A 17,823-nucleotide genomic window follows, 5' to 3' on the forward strand; every position below is an offset into this window, starting at 1 on the left:
AAGGTTTCTATGCAAATTCTAGGTGGTTCCTAAGGCCCAGGTCACAAGAGTCCACCTTAAAGTGTTTATGATATTCTAGTCTCTAGATATGGCTTAGATCCCTCCTTAAGTATTAGTCACCCATTTTATCATCCACCAGGCAAAATAATCCAAAGAAGTCCTATTGTTTACAACAGTAAGAGTATACTTCTCCTTATACAAAGCCTTATACAAAGAAGAACCATTCATGTCTGCAGCACAAATCATTATGGATGTCTGATAGTGTCAAAAAGTAAAAAAAATACAAAAATTGAAATTGAAATTATAACCACCAGTACGTGGCAGCAAGCCAATTTGAGAATGAGTGAGTCATACGGCTGATTCATTTAATCACTGTTTCATTCAATAATAGGGCACCACTGTTTGTTTCTTGAATGTGTCACTGAATTACTGACTCACAAGATTCATTCAAAAACACTCATTCACTAAATCACTGCTGTGTGTTGCTTGAACATGTGCAAAGGTTCTGCTGGGGTTTTGTTTGGAACTATTTTCATTATTATAATAGTACTATTTTATTTTGATATGGAGCAAATCAGACAAATCAAGTTGACAATACTGTGTCTAAAACATACCTCAGAAAATTAACTTTATTTAACTGCTGCATTAAATGAGTATCACATTTGTAATAGTGTTGATATTCAAGGCGGCTTGTATGACCTTAACCATATGTTATAAACATAAAAATACAACAACTCATACAGGGTAATTTTTTACCACAATATCTAAAATCAAATTATTTTTTACAAAGCAAGTGATGTACTTAATGTCAGCTCTGATTATGATATTACCATACATGTCGTTCAACCCTACAAACCAGCTACAGAGTGAAGTTTAATACTATAGATTTGAGGTTTGTTCAAATCTTTAAAGCTCTTATGGAAATCGAATCAAATGCTTCAAATATATCAAACAGTATATAGCGCAACCATATTTTTCAACATACCTTTATAAGAGCAGGAATGACTGCCCGGACAGTCTTGTTGATGACCTGGAAGCTGTAAGTGTCATCCAGTCGCATGATGTTGGAGCCCATGAATGTAAAGATGGGCATGATGTTGTGAAGGACCTTCTCCTAAAATCCGAGTGAGAAAGACCGTTACCACTGTGCTTGCATGTATGTGAGTGAGTGAGCGTCTCATGACTGTACTTACAGGAAAGATACCCGCCAAAGTACCGAGCAGAAGCAAAGCATGATGGTGAGTTTGGGGCATGTCAGAGATCCTGACACACTGCACTACCAGCTCCACGTTAAATTTATCCTCCTCCAGCACATCTACACACACATACACAAATGCAGTATTTTCTTAATGTTTTCTGATTCAAAGAAACTTAAGAGAAAGTTCGCCTATTTATCCTCTGAAAAGAGATAAAAAAAAAATTGGATGGTAATTATTATTATTACACACCCTCATATAAAATATTACCAGCTGCATAGAGCTAAAGAAAGTTATATAAGCACTTAACCTTTTCATAATTTATCTTTTTCAAACATTTCATGCCAGATTTCTGGTACCTTTGCTGATAGGCCCACCGTCGGGAGACAATTTTTGACAGACATTCAGCAGGCAGCTGAGGATAAGTTGTTTTGTGTACTCAAGATTCTCCTGCTTAGCTGCGGCAGGCTCCAGACATCTATAGCAAACAAATAAAACAGCTTTCACAATCCATTATACTTCTATGCAGTGTTGGGGGTAACGCATTACAAGTAATGTGAGTTACTTAATCAGATGACTTTTTTCAAGTAACTACTAAAGTAACATATTACTTTTTAATTTACAAGACAATATTTAGTAAATATCTCTATTTTTTTTTAAATCTATTTTTACTTTGTTTATGTATTTAATCCCATTTTATTAACCAATGTCCAACTCAACCATACTAATAAGCAAAACTTACTTTAGTTAACTAATATTTGTGCTTCATTTTTCTCATTGCTGAGGAGTGTTCAACTTCCTTCTACAGATCTACTGTACATGAATTTATTTTTCCTTCAGCCTTAGGCTTAGTTATTTTACTTTTTGGTGTGAAAGGGCTTTTACATTTGCTTTTATATTAAAAACAAACAGGCAAGCCCTGCACAGATTTAAAAAGTAACAAAAAATTTAGGCAAAAGTAATGTAACGCATTACTTTCCATAAAAAGTTACATGATACGTTACTTTTTTAGGAAGTAACGCATTGTAATGCATTACTTTAAAAGTAACTTTGCCCAACACTGTCATACTGACATACAGGTGCATCTCAATAAATTAGAATGTCGTGGAAAAGTTCATTTTTTTCAGTAATTAAACTCACATTGTGAAACTCATGTATTAAATAAATTCAATGCACACAGACTCAAGTAGTTTAAGTCTTTGGTTCTTTTAATTGTGATAATTTGGCTCACTTTTAAAGGGTTATGAAACCCCAGACTACTTTTTCTGAGATTTTAGCAAAAGTGTTTGTGTTGCACATCACAGAAAGCAATGTTAGCATCTGTTAATATTAATTGTTAGAGAGAACTGGTTAATTTAATCTGGAAAGCATGTTTAAAAACACTATGGTCATTTAACCAACTTTTGGTGCTTTTGGCAGTGTGGGCAGGTGCCAAATCCTGCTGGATAATGAAATCAGCATCTTTAAAAAGCTGGTCAGCAGAATTAAGCATGAAGTGCTCTAAATTTACTGATAAATGGGTGCAGTGACTTTGGTTTTGAAAAAAACACAGTGGACCAACACGAGCAGATTTTGCACCCCAAATCATCACAGACTGTGGAAACTTAACACTGGACTTCAAGCAACTTGGGCTATGAGCTTCACTACCCTTCCTCCAAACTCTAGGACCTTGGTTTCCAAATGAAATACAAAACTTGCTCTCATATGAAAACAGGACTTTTGCTTGAGAAGCCTCTCTAGGCTGTGGTTCTCTCGGTTGGTTGTGCATCTTTTTTCTTCCACACTTTTCTGTTAACATGCTTGGATACAGCTGTGAACAGCCTTCTTTGGCAATGAATGTTTGTGGCTTACCCTCCTTGTGAAGGGTGTCAATGATTGTCTTCGGGACAACTGTCAGATCAGTAGTCTTCCCCATGATTGTGTAGCCTAGTGAACCAAACTGAGAGACCATTTTGAAGGCTCAGGAAACCTTTGCAGGTTTTTAAGTTGATTAGCTGATTGGCATTTCACCATATTCTAATTTGTTGAGTGAATTGGTGGGTTTTTAGTTAAATGTGAGCCAAATTATCACAATTAAAACAACTTAAGACTTAAACTACTTCAGTCTGTGTGCACTGAATTTATTTAATACACAAGTTTCACAATTTGAGTTGAATTACTGAAACAAATGAACTTTTCCATGACATTCTAATTTATTGAGTTACACCTGTACATCAGAGAATATTCGATCAGAAAAGCCACAAAAGAATGTGTGTTTGGTAAAGGAAAACAAACATATGTCAATACTAGTAGATTCAAGTTTAACATACCTGGAGAGCAGGTTAAAGAGAGCGGGCACAAGAAACTGGGCTCTCTTTAGCTTTTTCTTGTGTTGCAGAAGCTCTAAAATCAGGGTAACCCTTGGCCAAGAGACAACATTCTCCTCTAGCACTGCCCCGGGTGATTCTTGTGTTTTTCTGAGAAAAAAAAAAGATTGTAAGAATCTTTCAGAACTTGGAATTTGGAGTTGATTAACTAAAGACAGCTACGCACCTTGTTTGCATTTTACTCCTGCGTGTTTGTTGAACTGTACCAGCAACTTTTTGTTTATCTACAGGCATCAACTCATTGGCCACTAGCTCTGCATCAACAGCAATCTAGCAACAAGGAAAACATGGGTAAGTGATATCGCCAGAATAAGCGAACAAACATTACTTTACCATAACATAATTTAAAGTGAATATGAAAAGAAAATTAATGTTTCCCATACCGCTTTAAAGACACTGTTGATAGTTTGGGCACATTCAGGGTTTTTGTTCCCCACCAGCAAGTCAAATAAAACAGAAAGAATTTTCTGTTGAATCTTTTCATCTCCAAGAGCAGCGAAGAACGGCCTGGTGATCTGAAGAAACATGCAATCAAATAACGCAACAGATAGTCACACAATTAAATTGAGACCAAAAATGGAACTTTATTGAATCCTTAACGCGTTGGTTCACACAAAAACTTTTGTTATTGTGTAACATAAGCATGTTTGACCTTCCGCAAGAACCAATAAGATTTGTTTAGGCACATCAAACAAGTACGGTTGAGCTTCTGCTCACCATATTTGATGAGCTCTATGTATGTGGACCAATGTTTACATGTGAATAAAATACTTAATTGAATCTGTTCATCATACACAACGATTGTGTCTCTTCATAAGATACTTATTGCTTTGCTACGTCCTACACAGTTAACGGTTCTAAAGAACATAAACGTCCACCAACCTGCTCCAGGGCAATAATCTGGAAACTAGGCATAGTAGGGTACAGCTTGTACGAGGTGCCCAATGCCCTAATGAAGACCTCTAGGCATTGAGGGTCTTTGACCAGTAAAGGTGCTGACGCCTCACTGAACTTGCTTAGCAGGAGCTGCAGAAGGTGGGCCTCATCTGGCAGGAAGGTGCATGAGTCTGGAGCAAACTGCTCAAGAAGTCGCTCCACAGCAGGCAGAAGAATGGCCAAAATGGGCTACACAAAGTGAATTATAAGCATTATTATAAGAAAAGCATGATAAACCAATATCAAACACAGACAAAAATGACTGAAAATTACTATGTGCGACTGTGAAGAAAAGTTGTCTTTTGTTGTTTGATTAGCATTAAGCACAAAGACGGCAGAAGGAATATTACTTTTTACCGCTTTAAGAGCTGCACGGATCCAATATACTGTGACACTGTCACACAGGACACATGTTTTAACCTGCTCGATATATTTTGATTTTATGTATATTTGAGTTTTAATAGGTTTTCATGTTGTCTTAGCCATTTTATTCCTCTTAACCATTTTAATGTGTGTATGTCTTTAAATGAGTCTGGGTCTGCCTGTCATGTGATCAGTCACATGACAGGAATCAGGAACTAAACAGTATAAAGGAGGCAGCATGTCAAACAATCAGGGTCATTGACCAAACATTGGATTGTGGAGTTTCTTTTAAGGACTTACCATTACAGCATCACTTTTATTGGACTACACTTCTTTGGATTGTATATACAACGGTGGACACTTTTTACTTGGAGCTTTCAACCAACTAGGATTCTTAAGGACTGTTTTAGGGTATGATTTGAATGGACAATCTGCTTTTAACAGCCTAAGTTATTCTGGTTTTACTGTGTTGTTTTAGTTCCTTGTGAATATTGTAAATACATTTATTTATTCACTGTACTTTTGTCGTTGTCTTATCTTTTTAAAACACTTATTTTTCCTCACACAGCATAATCTGACCCCTTTTTAAATCCATGTTATTCGACTGATAAGGCCGATCGTTACAATACTATTACACATGTATTTTCATTCTCAACTGTTTACGTTAATTTGAGACATAACTGACGAAGGTTTTCACAAATAATCACCAAACGCCGCATTTTGACATATATTTGCATTGTTAATGTACGCATCTTAAGCTAAATGTTCACTTTACTTCCGTGTTCTGTTCCGCCTCTGAACGCATACACAGAACAGGGCAAATTCTCTTTCGTGTTTTTAAAAACACAACATCAAATAAACATTAATAAATCACGCACGTCTCATATTATGCAAGTCACCTTACATGATTTTACTGATTTGAATGTGAAATTGGGCTTTTATAGAAGAGCGAAAGCGCACAAAGGGGGGCGGAATCAGGAGCAATTATCGTTTTATCCTGATTATTGTATTTTCATAATCGGTTGAAGCCGAAATCAAAATCAAAACTGAATTTCACTGAATGCACAACCCTATTTAAAAGTAAGCAAAAATGTCTTTTAGGTTAACAGTAAAAATTTTCATGAAACCAATGAAGTTGGAAAAGCTTCACTTCTGACCCTGTTGACTTTCATTGTAAGCACAAATAACATTTTTGATTGATTCAAAAACATTCTTCAAAAAAAAAAAAAAAAAATCTTTTTGTTTCGTAATGACATGAACGTGAGTAAATGACAGAGTTTAAATTTGGGGGTATTTTTCTAACAATGACAGGATAACTGAATTTTGTTTTCTAGATGACTCCTGACCCAATAAAACCCATATGTAATGTAGTCTGAGTGCCATCTGTTGGAAACACGTGTTTTAGTATTTTTCATGGTCATGTGGAGTTGCATTTTGGCAACTAAGACACTTGATTACATGGATTGCATAAAACACTTCTATATAAACCAAAAAACTAAAGACACTATTTGAGACGGAAACTGATGATCAATTTGGTGACAGTACCTCTCCATGAACATCTTGAAGTGCTCGCAGCAGTGTTTTGCAGGTGTAGGCAGGGCAGCAAGGTAACTGCACACACTGCAGGAGCTGCTCAATTGATGCCAGCTTTTTCTTTTTATCTTTCAATAACAGTGCCTCCTCATAAATCTTGGACAGTGCCTATGGTAAAATCAGAAGTGTTATTTCTTAAAGATTCTGATTTACGCATCCAACACTTTTAGAACTTACACAACACAAAAGGAAAATTTCTATTTACCAAAGCTACGACGCTGTATTATGCTTTGACTGACCTGGCTGAGATATGAAGGGTCAGCGATGAGCTCCTCTGATGATTTGAGGAGGTCCTCCACAAGTGGATGATAAGGTGAAGAAACAACCCCTGACAGAGAGTGGAGTACGGCAATGGCAGCTCTCCGAACTTCACACACGCCTGAACACAGACACAACAGCAAGGACGGCACCACTGCAAAAACAAGACCACAGTGAGTTACACATGAGTCATGACTGAAAACAAGTGGTCTTAGATTTCTTTTCTTAAAAAGTAACTATATGTTACCTATGAACATACAGTATTCATGATTAAATTCTAAATAGATTTTAAAATATATTACTACTTAATTGACAGTCCTTGCAAATATACTAACTCACAACATCCTGTACAAATGTGCAATTCATATGCAACTAACCCAGATGGGAGAGACCATATTGACGTACCTGGTGAGGAATCTGACGCCAGCAGGTTTAATGTTTTTTCTGGCTGATTGCAAAGCAAAGCCTTTCCCACATAAAGAGCCTGAGTTTGCAGTATGGCACTAACTTTGCAATCCAACTGATCTCCCAAATTACTGTTGTATCCCCATAAAAGAGAGAGGAACTTAAACAGGGTTACCGGCTCATTCAGATGCACCTGCAAAATGAAAAAGCCAGAGAGAAATTAGCCATCTAGCCAATGCCTTTGATTTTAACGAAAATAAATAGTAATCAATCAACCATTTCCTGACTGTCACAATGGCAGTATCTGGTTTAATTATAGCAAGGCAAGACTAAAAACCATGTTCAAGAACTGCATATTTATAAGTATTAATGCAGGTTTTCTGCAGATATGAACAAGTGAAATTTAAGACTTTTAAAGATCTTTTTATTACCACCTTATATGACATTTAAAACCTAAACCTGTAATGGAAATACACACGTAAAATTGTATGTTTAAATGTAAAAAGAATACTAAATTTCATCGCTATTCTAAAAATTCTAGAATAGGGCTATTACCAGTCAGATTAAGTTTACACTGCTAAATTAAAACTTCAATAAATAATGTTATGAGATTCATTTTTTTTAATACATTCATGAATATACAAATAATAAATGTTGGGGGGGAATAGGGATGGCGAAAACTAAAAAATTTCTTGACCGACCACCGAGCCTCATTAGCCGGTTGAAACCGGTTAACCGATTAGTTTAAAATATGGTACGCTATTTGAAATAACAGCCATTTCGAGCCGCGCCTGCAATTTCGCAACTCTGTCGCATCTCTCTGCCCGCTCTGCCTCCCGCGCACACACACACACACACACACACACACACACACACACACACACACACACACACACACACTGCCACTCACGTCACTTTTTTTAAAATCCCAGACAGCGCGAAACATGAGTCCCGCAAACGCGGCGCCGAAGAGCTTGTTGTATGTAATCGTAGGACAAATGGCTCCTTAGTTTCAAATGGTTTGGGTACAAGGTGACCGCTTTGAAAATAAAGGCGTTTGTCTAGGTTAGAAGCTCATTTGAAACATTGCCACGGCTCATTTAAGAAAATGACAGCTCCGAAGAGACGCCGCTTTAGTTGAGGTAACAGTGCTAACCATAATAAAGAAAGATGATGATCATCATCACCTTATCGGTTACCACTGAAATGTAGATGTAATGTATTTCCAAATCTAAGCCCATCTTATGCGGAATGTTGCCTAATAGACTGCAACATGATAAAACCAATGGATAAAACAGGCACCTTCAGAATGCGTAAAAGACGCACCGGCACTTTTTTTTTAACTGACTACCGACAACTTTGACCGGTTAACGTTGATACGGTCAACCACCGGTCAAACGGTCATCGGTTAACATCCCTAGGGGGGAATGCATACTTTTAAAAATACTAAACTACCAGTAGGTGGCGGTAAGTCACTTGATGAGTGAGTGAGTTATTTCAACTGATTCATTCAAAATGCTGAATCATCTAGTAACAAAACACTGCAAGTGTTGCTTGGAGAACGTGCTATACTTCTGTTGTGATCCTTGTTTGGAACTATTTTCGTTGGTGAAACAGAACAAAACAGTAAATATTGTGTCTAAAATGTAAGTAACTTAACTACTTATAATAACTAATCAATGTAACACTTGCAATCGTGAGAATATTCAACAAAATAGCTCCCTTGGTATGTTAGTGAACTATATCATGCTATAAATAAACTACACATTTTGAACTTTTACCTCAGTGTTTCTTCTGAGTTTCTTTGTGTGTGCTGTTACACTAATTTGTTTTGAAGTCTCACAAAGAGACAAGCAGAGCGACTTTGATACCAGAAATATACTATTCATTATTAATCAATGTTTACGTTGAATGTATTAAAATAAGAAGAATCGTTCTTGCGTTTCGATGCTTCACTGGTTATTTTCTAGTTTTTGTCACTTAAGTCAGGCTGTTTGTCTGGTCGGGCAAGTAGAAAAATAAAACATTTTAATCTAGCTTTTTAATCTAGCTTGAAGGCTGGTGGTCAGCTAGCTGTAGCTCGACCTATATTACTTATTATTATTATTATTATTGAGAACATTATATACAGGAAAAGGTAGTTCGACCTGTATTCTGCTACTGCGATTCTGTCTGATGCTGCAGTAACTATACCGCAGTCCTTCAACTTATTGTAAACAGCCATTAAGTCCATCAGACTAAAGATATTTTGCGGTGATGTGACCAAAAATATTTAAGACCCATCAAATCTAAATTTAAGACATTTTAGGGCCTTTTATTAGGAAAACATTATATAAGACATTTTAAGGACCCCTGTAATGTGGCTCAGCTGCATTTGTAAAATTCAAAATTAACAGCATGTTATTCCACCTAGAGACTTAGAGTATAGAATGTGTAAAGAGAAAAGAGTACCTGTAACAGAGGCTGCATTAGGCTCTTGAAGCAGGGAGCCAAGGGCCCTTGACTGGCCCCTGATATCACCACGTCAAACAGACAACACAGGAGATGGAGGTAACAACAGGTATTGGCGTCCATTTTTTCTGGGTTCCACCAAGGCTCATCTGAAAAAAACAACCTTGTCAACTAACAATTACGTTACATAGCAATGCAAAGTCTCTTTTAGATAATGAATTATTCAGGCAAATTAATTGGGCCACAATTGGTCCTTCTGAGAACATCAAATATATGTAGTGAATTAAGTACATGTCTATATTCCAAGAAATGCTGTGCTCTTTAAACTTTATTTCATTATTAAAAACACTTTTTTCTTTTATATTTAACTAGGATATTTATGCAGCTTTTGTTTAGCGAGGATGCATTAAATTGACAGCAATGACTTTTACATTGTTACAAACAAAAACTGTATTTCATTATTTTTTTCTAATAATTCTTAAAAAAAAAACACTGTTACAGTTTCCATAAAAATATTAAGCAGGACTACAGCACAACATTGATAACAAGATATGTTTTTTGAACACCAAATTGGACGCTAAAAAAATTCAGCTTTGCCATACATACTGTATTTCTGATTAAATAGATTCAGTCTAAGTAAGATCTTACCAACCCAAAACTTCTTAACGGTATTCTTTTTCTTTCACTTTACATAAAATGTAAGAAGCCACTAGGGCTGTCACTATCGATTATTTTGGTAGAGTAATCTGTCAATTATTCTAATGATTAATCAAGTAATTGGATAATTATAATTTTTTTTGTAATAATAAAATAGACCTAAGTTAACAATAGCCTTTAAAATGACTTAAGTACATATATAATAGCAACGAGGCAATAATAATTAGTTCAAATAAAGTATCAAAAGCAAGTAGTCAAATGGTTTTATTGAACAAAACATATATATTTAATTGAATTGTAGCGTTTGAAAAATTTTAATAGCATTATGCTTTATTATCATTTTAAATGGGTTTAATATGTGGAATGGGCAAAATGCAATCAAGGATTTTTTTAAATCGAATATTCGAATAGAATCGAGGAATCATTACAGCCCTAGAAGCCACAAACAAAGACACAAATGTATGCATTATTTATTACAATCACATCACAGTTCACAGCTAAATAAGCAGTCCTGTACCTTTAAATGAAGAATCTGGACATTTGAGGGCCATGATGAAAAGACGCAGGAGTGACAGCAGGAGGAGGCCTTGTTCTCTCTCTACATTGAAGCCAGAGCTCATTTTCTGCAGAAACTCACCCAATATCTCAAAGACTGGCTGGCACTCATTTACCTCCTCACTAGAAACCTAACATAGAATAAAGAAAGAATTGCAAATTAACATTAGACCCAAATACAATTTGTGTAATTTAAACCAAGTCAAATGTACAATTCACAAAAGTAAAATATAATGCACAATATATTATATACTCTGTATCGCTGTGTCAAAACTAGTGATTTATAATTATTAGCAGCAGTCAACATTGGATGTACACAGTGCTGATAACAAAAGTTTTTTTTAATCAAACAATACAGTTTTTGTCTAAACAACAGAAATGAAAAAAAAAAAAAAAGTGTGAGCCCATTTGTTTCTGCATTTGTGCTCTGACCTGTGCAGGTTGGATTTGGTAGATCTGTAGCAGTAAAGGTTCCAGTAGTTTGTACACACTTTGTGCTGTGTGAAGGTGTTGACTCTCTGTCAAGGACTCCAGACTCTGTAGCAGTGCATTACTGAACACCACAAATGCTGCTCTCCTCTGCACACCGCTGCCCTGATGGCTCAGGATTTCACACACATTCTGTAGCTGCAAAACACACAAATGAGAAAACATAAATTGTTTATTTGTATGGACAAAATAAAAATGAAAAGAAACAAATCATACAGGGTTGAAACGACAGATTATCTATTTTCATTTTTACACTTACAGTGTTGCGTTTAGTTGCATGATCCATGTTGGCCAAGTTTTTGATCAGAGTTGTTGTAAGCATTTGATTGACCACACCGAGCACATCCGATGGAGCGGTTTTGTCCAAAACATCCTTCAGCACTATAAATAAAAAAGCCATCAAGACAACAAGAAATATATCAGTAATGATTTTATCAAATTTTCATCACATAATGTTCTTATTTTCTCACTATTTCAAGCAGCTGTGGGCCCAAAATAGGGTGACCAGACGTCCCGAAAAATTCGGGACAGTCCCGAAATCTAAGCTGCTGTCCCGAATCCCGCTCTAATTGTCCCGAAAATTATACTGAAGCAAAATCTTAAATAGTTTTTGTCTGATAAATCATAAAAAACTGTCCGTGGAGCGAGGTTGAGTCATCCTGCAGCCTGGCAACCAGCCCCCGCCGGCTGCTCATTGGCTGCAGCATCTTTTTTTTTTTTTTTTTTTAGATATACCCAGAGCCATAGAGAAAGAGAGTTACGACACGCTTTGATCTCGCCGCCGCGCGGTCACGTGGTTCGTGGAGCGCCCAATAGTTCCAAACAACTCCGCGCTGTCAATGTGTTTGAATGGGTTTAAGTAGGATAGACAACAGTTTTACTATATTTGCAGCAATTTCAAGTAATTATTAACACATATTGTGCATTGATTGTGTATTGATAACTTCTCTGAATACGCTTCTCTGAATATCGCATTTTATTCTGGGCAGTGATAAAGAGACATAATTAATATGTTCTCATACTTTTTGGCAGTCAAATGTGACCAAACACGTAACTTTTATTCAATTAAATAAATGTAATATATAGTTCAGTTCTATTTAGTTAATATTTGAGGAGGTTTTTTTTTTTGTACTAAATAATATGTGCAATAATGATCCTGACTATTTAAAAGATAACATTTTCTAATATAGTATTTATATTATAGTTAGTGTGATATTTAAGGTAAAATACATTTGAATGTGTATTTGGACATGATCAAACACTCTCTTTTTTATATGTTTTGATTTAACGATTTAATGTTAAATAAGAAAAAAGTAATTTATTCGTGTTATTTTATGATATTCAAATATACAACATAACTGAATATTATAAAAGGCAAGCAAAAATGGCATTTGACATAATAGAAAAGATGAAAATAGTGTTTAAAAAAACACAAGGCAACGAATTGCATTCAGCATACATTTTTTTTTATCGTATTTCTTGAATGCAGTCTTTACTGAAACTCATTCAACCTCCTACAGTGAGAGAAAGATTGCAGAAAGACTAAAAACGTAAAAATATGACAATTAGTATCTGGTTATGGTCGCTATTATGGTGTTTCTCACGTTATCTAACTGCATTTACAGTATAACTGTTCATTTTTTTAACGATAAACATTAACTACAACACGCTTTATAAAATACCACTACTGGCCAGTTTTCCGAGAGGTCAACTGATGCGTTAAAATGGCAGAGGCAGATGTTAGGCTGCATGCTAGCAGCATATTACACTGTACCAACACCGCGACAGTACAGACCAACAAGTTGGTCTCGTCCTTCTTTAAGAAGGCACCGTGTTCAAAATAACACTTCTATAGCCTATGTATTAGGCTATATCAATTTATATGCATATGTACTTGTTAATAAAAATATGATTGGTTCATTAACTTCAGTTTGAAGTATAAAAATAGCCTAACGTTACTTCTATATTATATAAAATTATATGTATATGTAGGCTACTTATATTAATAAAAACATGATTGGTTCAGTCACTTTCGTTTGAAATTCATTATCTTTATTAGCCTATTCATTACCCCCCCCGGTCCCAAATTTCAACCGATCTCATCTGGTCACCCTAGCCCAAAAATAATATTAACTAGTTAATATCAGAGCTTAACTTTCACTATCCAATCAAATACCAATTGATAAAATTATTATTCTTTTTTTTTTTTTACACAGACATAAGTAACATTATGGAAGGTAAACATGTTGTGAATATAAGGAAATTGCTATTTGATAATTAAGCAAACCTAAGTTGTTTCAGCCCAAAAAGTGTTCATCTTGAAATACCACAATCAATTTAAAAGTTATTCTAATGTGTACTTTATTTTTAAAAAGACAGACATGTGTACCACAACCTGGAAGTGTACTAAAATGCCTTTTACTTGCTAAAAAAAGTATAAACTAACTACCAATAAAAAGACAAAAGTTTTTTTGAATAAAGTTGAGATCATGCTGACAATTTAGAGGCCTTAGAAATTTGTATATCAAATATGATATCAAAGACGTTATTAAATATATATGTAATATTTTCCTCTTATATATTTCTTCTTACTATAAAATAGATTTCAGTGTATAACAGTAGCAGTGTTTACCTTTGGCCCAACCATGAGTTAGGGGAAGCTGGGACAGCAAAGTGGTTTCAGCAACACAAGATGCCATCTGTAGCTCCACACACTTGGGTGCAGCATTGGTCAACACCAGGAAAGGCAGAAGCTCCCAACTAATCTGAGCCTTAAGATCTGGGTTGCCCTCAATAATACGCGGGTCATCGAGAACTTGCACAGCCTCTTTTAGCACTGAACACCTGTGAAAAACAAGAGCAGATAAAGCTAAGCTAGTGCATCCTTCTTAGTGTGGAAAATGAGTTCTTTATATTCCTACGCTATTTAAAAAACATCAAAAAAAGTTTTTTTTTTTTTTTCGTTGTTGATGTCCCAATTACAACACATGATTTGCATGTCTTAAATTATCCGATTTGCACCCCTTATTATGACATTTTCATTATCATGGATGAAAAGGGCAGTATAGCTTAATGATACATTACACAACCTATTACGCTGCCTACCTAGGCAGCATTTCAAGTCACTATAGTCACGCTGCCAATGCTACCTTTTAAGAGATCTAATTTTCCTTCCTTGCACTTCAGGTAATGAATGCTATTTAAATAATACACAATTCCTGCTTATGCAGAAATTAGTTAGGAGGCAGTTAACAGCTCATTAGGTTTTTAGACAAAGTGATCATTCTATGGCAGTGTTGTTTTTGACAACCATCTTAGATTTAGTCTTAGTCTTTTGGACTAAAATGGTTATTAGTTTTAGTCAAATTTTAGTCACTTCTATATGTGATAGTTTTAGTCCAATTTTAGTCGACGAAAAGTCAAGAAGGTTTTAGTCTAGTTTTAGTCGACGAAAAGTCTAAAAGGTTTTAGTCTAGTTTTAGTCAAAAAAAGGGGAAAAAGTAGTCTTTTAACAAATTAATGTAGGTCAGTTAGTATTTTGCTGTTGGGTAGTGTCACTTATAAGTTCTGAAAATAGCAGATCTATAGTTCAACACAATGTGAGCTTCCGGATCGACTATTTTTTACCAATAATTACAATAATGAAGGAATGTTTTAAAACATAAAAGACAAACAAGGATGGAATGCTAAAACGGCTTGCCATACTAGTATGGCAAAGAGTATTTAATGCTAAAACGGCTTGCCATAGCGGCAGGTACTTTTTTCGGTTTTAATTGGCATGCACAATAAGCAGAAATGTCATGCATTTTAAACGTCTAACGGACCACCCACTAACATTTTCGTCTATTCTCGTCTCGTCAACGAAAACTCACACACGTCTCGTCATGTTTTAGTCATCAACGAGCCATTTTTATCTCGTCATCGTCTCGTTTTCGTCATGGAAAAAAGTGGCGTCAACGAAATGATTTCGTCATCGTTGACGAAAACAACACTGTTCTATGGAAATGTCCATTTTCCTGTTCCTGAAATATTACACTTGAAAAACACTTTAGGGTTACAGTTTCTTTATATTTTCAAAAGAAACAATGTTACTTGAACAATTAATGTGGCAATATTTGTTTTTAAATTAATTTAAAGTGCTTTGTTTTGATGTCTAAACAGGCTTTCTACCATTTAAAATACAATAATGTATTCATAACTATCAAATATTTTATGTAAATGTTGTGTCACCGGTGTTACCGTTTAACAAAAATCTTTTATTTTGGAAAAAATAAATAAAAATAAACATTCTCATTTCTCATTTATTTTATTGTTAGGGAATTGTAAAAAAAAAAAAAAAAATTAAATTTTACATAAATTTAAATGGATTAAGCTACTTAATTTAGTGAGTATACCATCACTGACAACATGTGGTTTGATACCTTGCAGCAGCCATTTCATAAAATGCATTTTTCATGAAAACTTCAACTTCAACCTTACTTATGTGCAACACCAGTGAAGATCAGCATACTAGGTCTTATGTATGTCACTGGTGATTCATTGTGTCACTAATACTGTTACTATGTTTCTGTCACATTAAATAAATAAAACATAATCTCCTTATTTCCTGAATTTTCATTGTTTTTTGTAACTCTGACTACATGTGCTGAAAAAAGGAGGTTACCAAAGAAGGTAACACAAGTGACAAAAAAAAAGGTACATGTGGTCTGTAAATAATTGCTCAAAAAAGAAAAAAAAAAAAAAATCAATAAGCTGTCATTTATATGTATGCATAAACTCAAAAGGTAATCTAATAATGTGGTCTAAGTTTAAATGTAAGAAAAAGACATCAATTTTAAAACATTTTGCTATTCCAAAGATGGACATCTCTGTAGAATGACCCAAAGACTAAAAGAGCATGTTTCAATTTCCATTACATTGAAACTTTCTATGAATTTATTTATCAAGAAGACAAACACTTGTATCATTCTAGATTTAAAAGGCGGCATAATATCAGTTAACTAACCAATCTGCTGATGGTTTGACGCGATGAAGAAATGAAATCAAACAGGAAACGGTCTCCTCTGCATCCATAAGATCCATGTGAAGCTGTCATGGAACCATAACGTACATTTTAAATTTACATTGTACACAACAAAGATAAGTTTACAGTTTACATCAGCAAACACACAACATTCATGACATTGTCATTTTACCTGCAAAGCTTTCAGGGCTGACATCACAATCTCTGGCACATCATCCTTTATTCTCTCCAGCAATGCATCCTTCAGATACTCCTCATCAAAGCCGTTCTGCTCCATAAAACATACAGTCAAAATATACATCTCATTACTTAATGTGGGTCTCGTGGATGTCCAATGGGATGTTATGATAAAAACAAGCTCAAATGGTGAACTAACATTAAAGGAGAATGCAAAAGATACACACATGTTCTGAGGTGAGGATCTCCTTCAGGTAGTCTACAGCCATATTTCTCACAGAAGGTAGTGGATGATTCAGACTGAGCATCAGAGAGGTGTCAGAATTTGGCAGGATCTGCAAATAGGAACAAGTCTTGTTATACAGGGCTGAACAATTTTCCAATAATTAAATGATAAATGCCAATATTTGTTAAAACAGTGTTAACGCATTCATCTGTTTTGTGGGATTAAAGGATTAGTTCACTTGCAGAACAAAAATTTACAGATAATGTACTCACCCCCTTGTCATCCAAGATGTTCATGTATTTCTTTCTTCAGTCTTAAAGAAATTGTTTTTTGAGGAAAATATTTCATGATTTCTCTCCATATAGTGGATATGTATGATGCCCCCAAGTTTGAACTTCCAAAATGCAGTTTAAATGCAGCTTCAAAGGGCCCTAAACGATCCCGGCAGAGGAAGAAGGGTCTTTGCTAGCGAAACGATCGTTATTTTCTAAATAAATTGACAATTTATATACTTTTTAACCTCAAATGCTCGTCTTGTTTCGTCTCTGGGATGTGCTTGCATAGTCTGTGTAATACAGGTCAATACAGTTAGGTTATGTCGAAAAACTCCAATCTCGTTTTCGCCTTCAACTTCAAAATCGCACTACAATGCTGTCTTAACTTATTTTTTGTAAAGGCCGTTTGATCTTCTTTGTATGTTCACTTTGTAAACACTGGGTTGGTACTTCTGCAGCGATGTAGGATGATTTTGAAGTTGGGGAAGAAAACGAGATGAGAGTTTTTCGACATACCCTAACTGTATTGACCCGGACCACAGACTACGTATGCGCATCGCAGAGACGAGACCATTTGAGGTTAAAAAGTATAGAAACTGTCAGATCGTTTCGCTAGGTAAGACATTTCTTCCTCGGCTGGGATTGTTTAGAGCCCTTTGAAGCTGCATTTAAACTGCATTTTGAAAGTTCAAACTTGGGGGCACCATACATATCCACTATATGGAGAGAAATCCTGAAATATTTTCCTCAAAAAACAATTTCTTTAAGACTGAAGAAAGAAATACATGAACATCTTGGATGACAAGGGGGCGAGTACATTATCTGTAAATTTTTGTTCTGAAAGTGAACTAAT

General features: G+C 35.3%; 1 protein-coding gene across 1 annotated transcript in view; it reads right to left on the reverse strand.

Moving 5' to 3' along the window:
- heatr1 (HEAT repeat containing 1) overlaps nucleotides 1-17,823 on the reverse strand; it is a 41,995-nt gene that overhangs the window by 15,453 nt on the left and 8,719 nt on the right. The window contains exons 12-29 of the mRNA XM_073827698.1: nucleotides 16,697-16,804; nucleotides 16,465-16,560; nucleotides 16,275-16,357; nucleotides 13,902-14,113; nucleotides 11,529-11,650; nucleotides 11,213-11,407; nucleotides 10,743-10,911; nucleotides 9,569-9,717; nucleotides 7,118-7,310; nucleotides 6,694-6,866; nucleotides 6,407-6,562; nucleotides 4,445-4,687; nucleotides 3,946-4,077; nucleotides 3,729-3,832; nucleotides 3,506-3,652; nucleotides 1,556-1,674; nucleotides 1,194-1,315; nucleotides 986-1,114 (exon numbers count right to left, since the gene is read on the reverse strand). Coding sequence (XP_073683799.1) covers nucleotides 986-1,114; nucleotides 1,194-1,315; nucleotides 1,556-1,674; nucleotides 3,506-3,652; nucleotides 3,729-3,832; nucleotides 3,946-4,077; nucleotides 4,445-4,687; nucleotides 6,407-6,562; nucleotides 6,694-6,866; nucleotides 7,118-7,310; nucleotides 9,569-9,717; nucleotides 10,743-10,911; nucleotides 11,213-11,407; nucleotides 11,529-11,650; nucleotides 13,902-14,113; nucleotides 16,275-16,357; nucleotides 16,465-16,560; nucleotides 16,697-16,804 — 2,652 coding nt within the window. The remainder of the gene's footprint in view (nucleotides 1-985; nucleotides 1,115-1,193; nucleotides 1,316-1,555; nucleotides 1,675-3,505; nucleotides 3,653-3,728; nucleotides 3,833-3,945; nucleotides 4,078-4,444; nucleotides 4,688-6,406; nucleotides 6,563-6,693; nucleotides 6,867-7,117; nucleotides 7,311-9,568; nucleotides 9,718-10,742; nucleotides 10,912-11,212; nucleotides 11,408-11,528; nucleotides 11,651-13,901; nucleotides 14,114-16,274; nucleotides 16,358-16,464; nucleotides 16,561-16,696; nucleotides 16,805-17,823) is intronic.

The sequence above is a fragment of the Garra rufa genome, chromosome 22, assembly GCF_049309525.1.
Source record: "Garra rufa chromosome 22, GarRuf1.0, whole genome shotgun sequence".
In the NCBI taxonomy this organism is placed as follows: domain Eukaryota; kingdom Metazoa; phylum Chordata; class Actinopteri; order Cypriniformes; family Cyprinidae; genus Garra; species Garra rufa.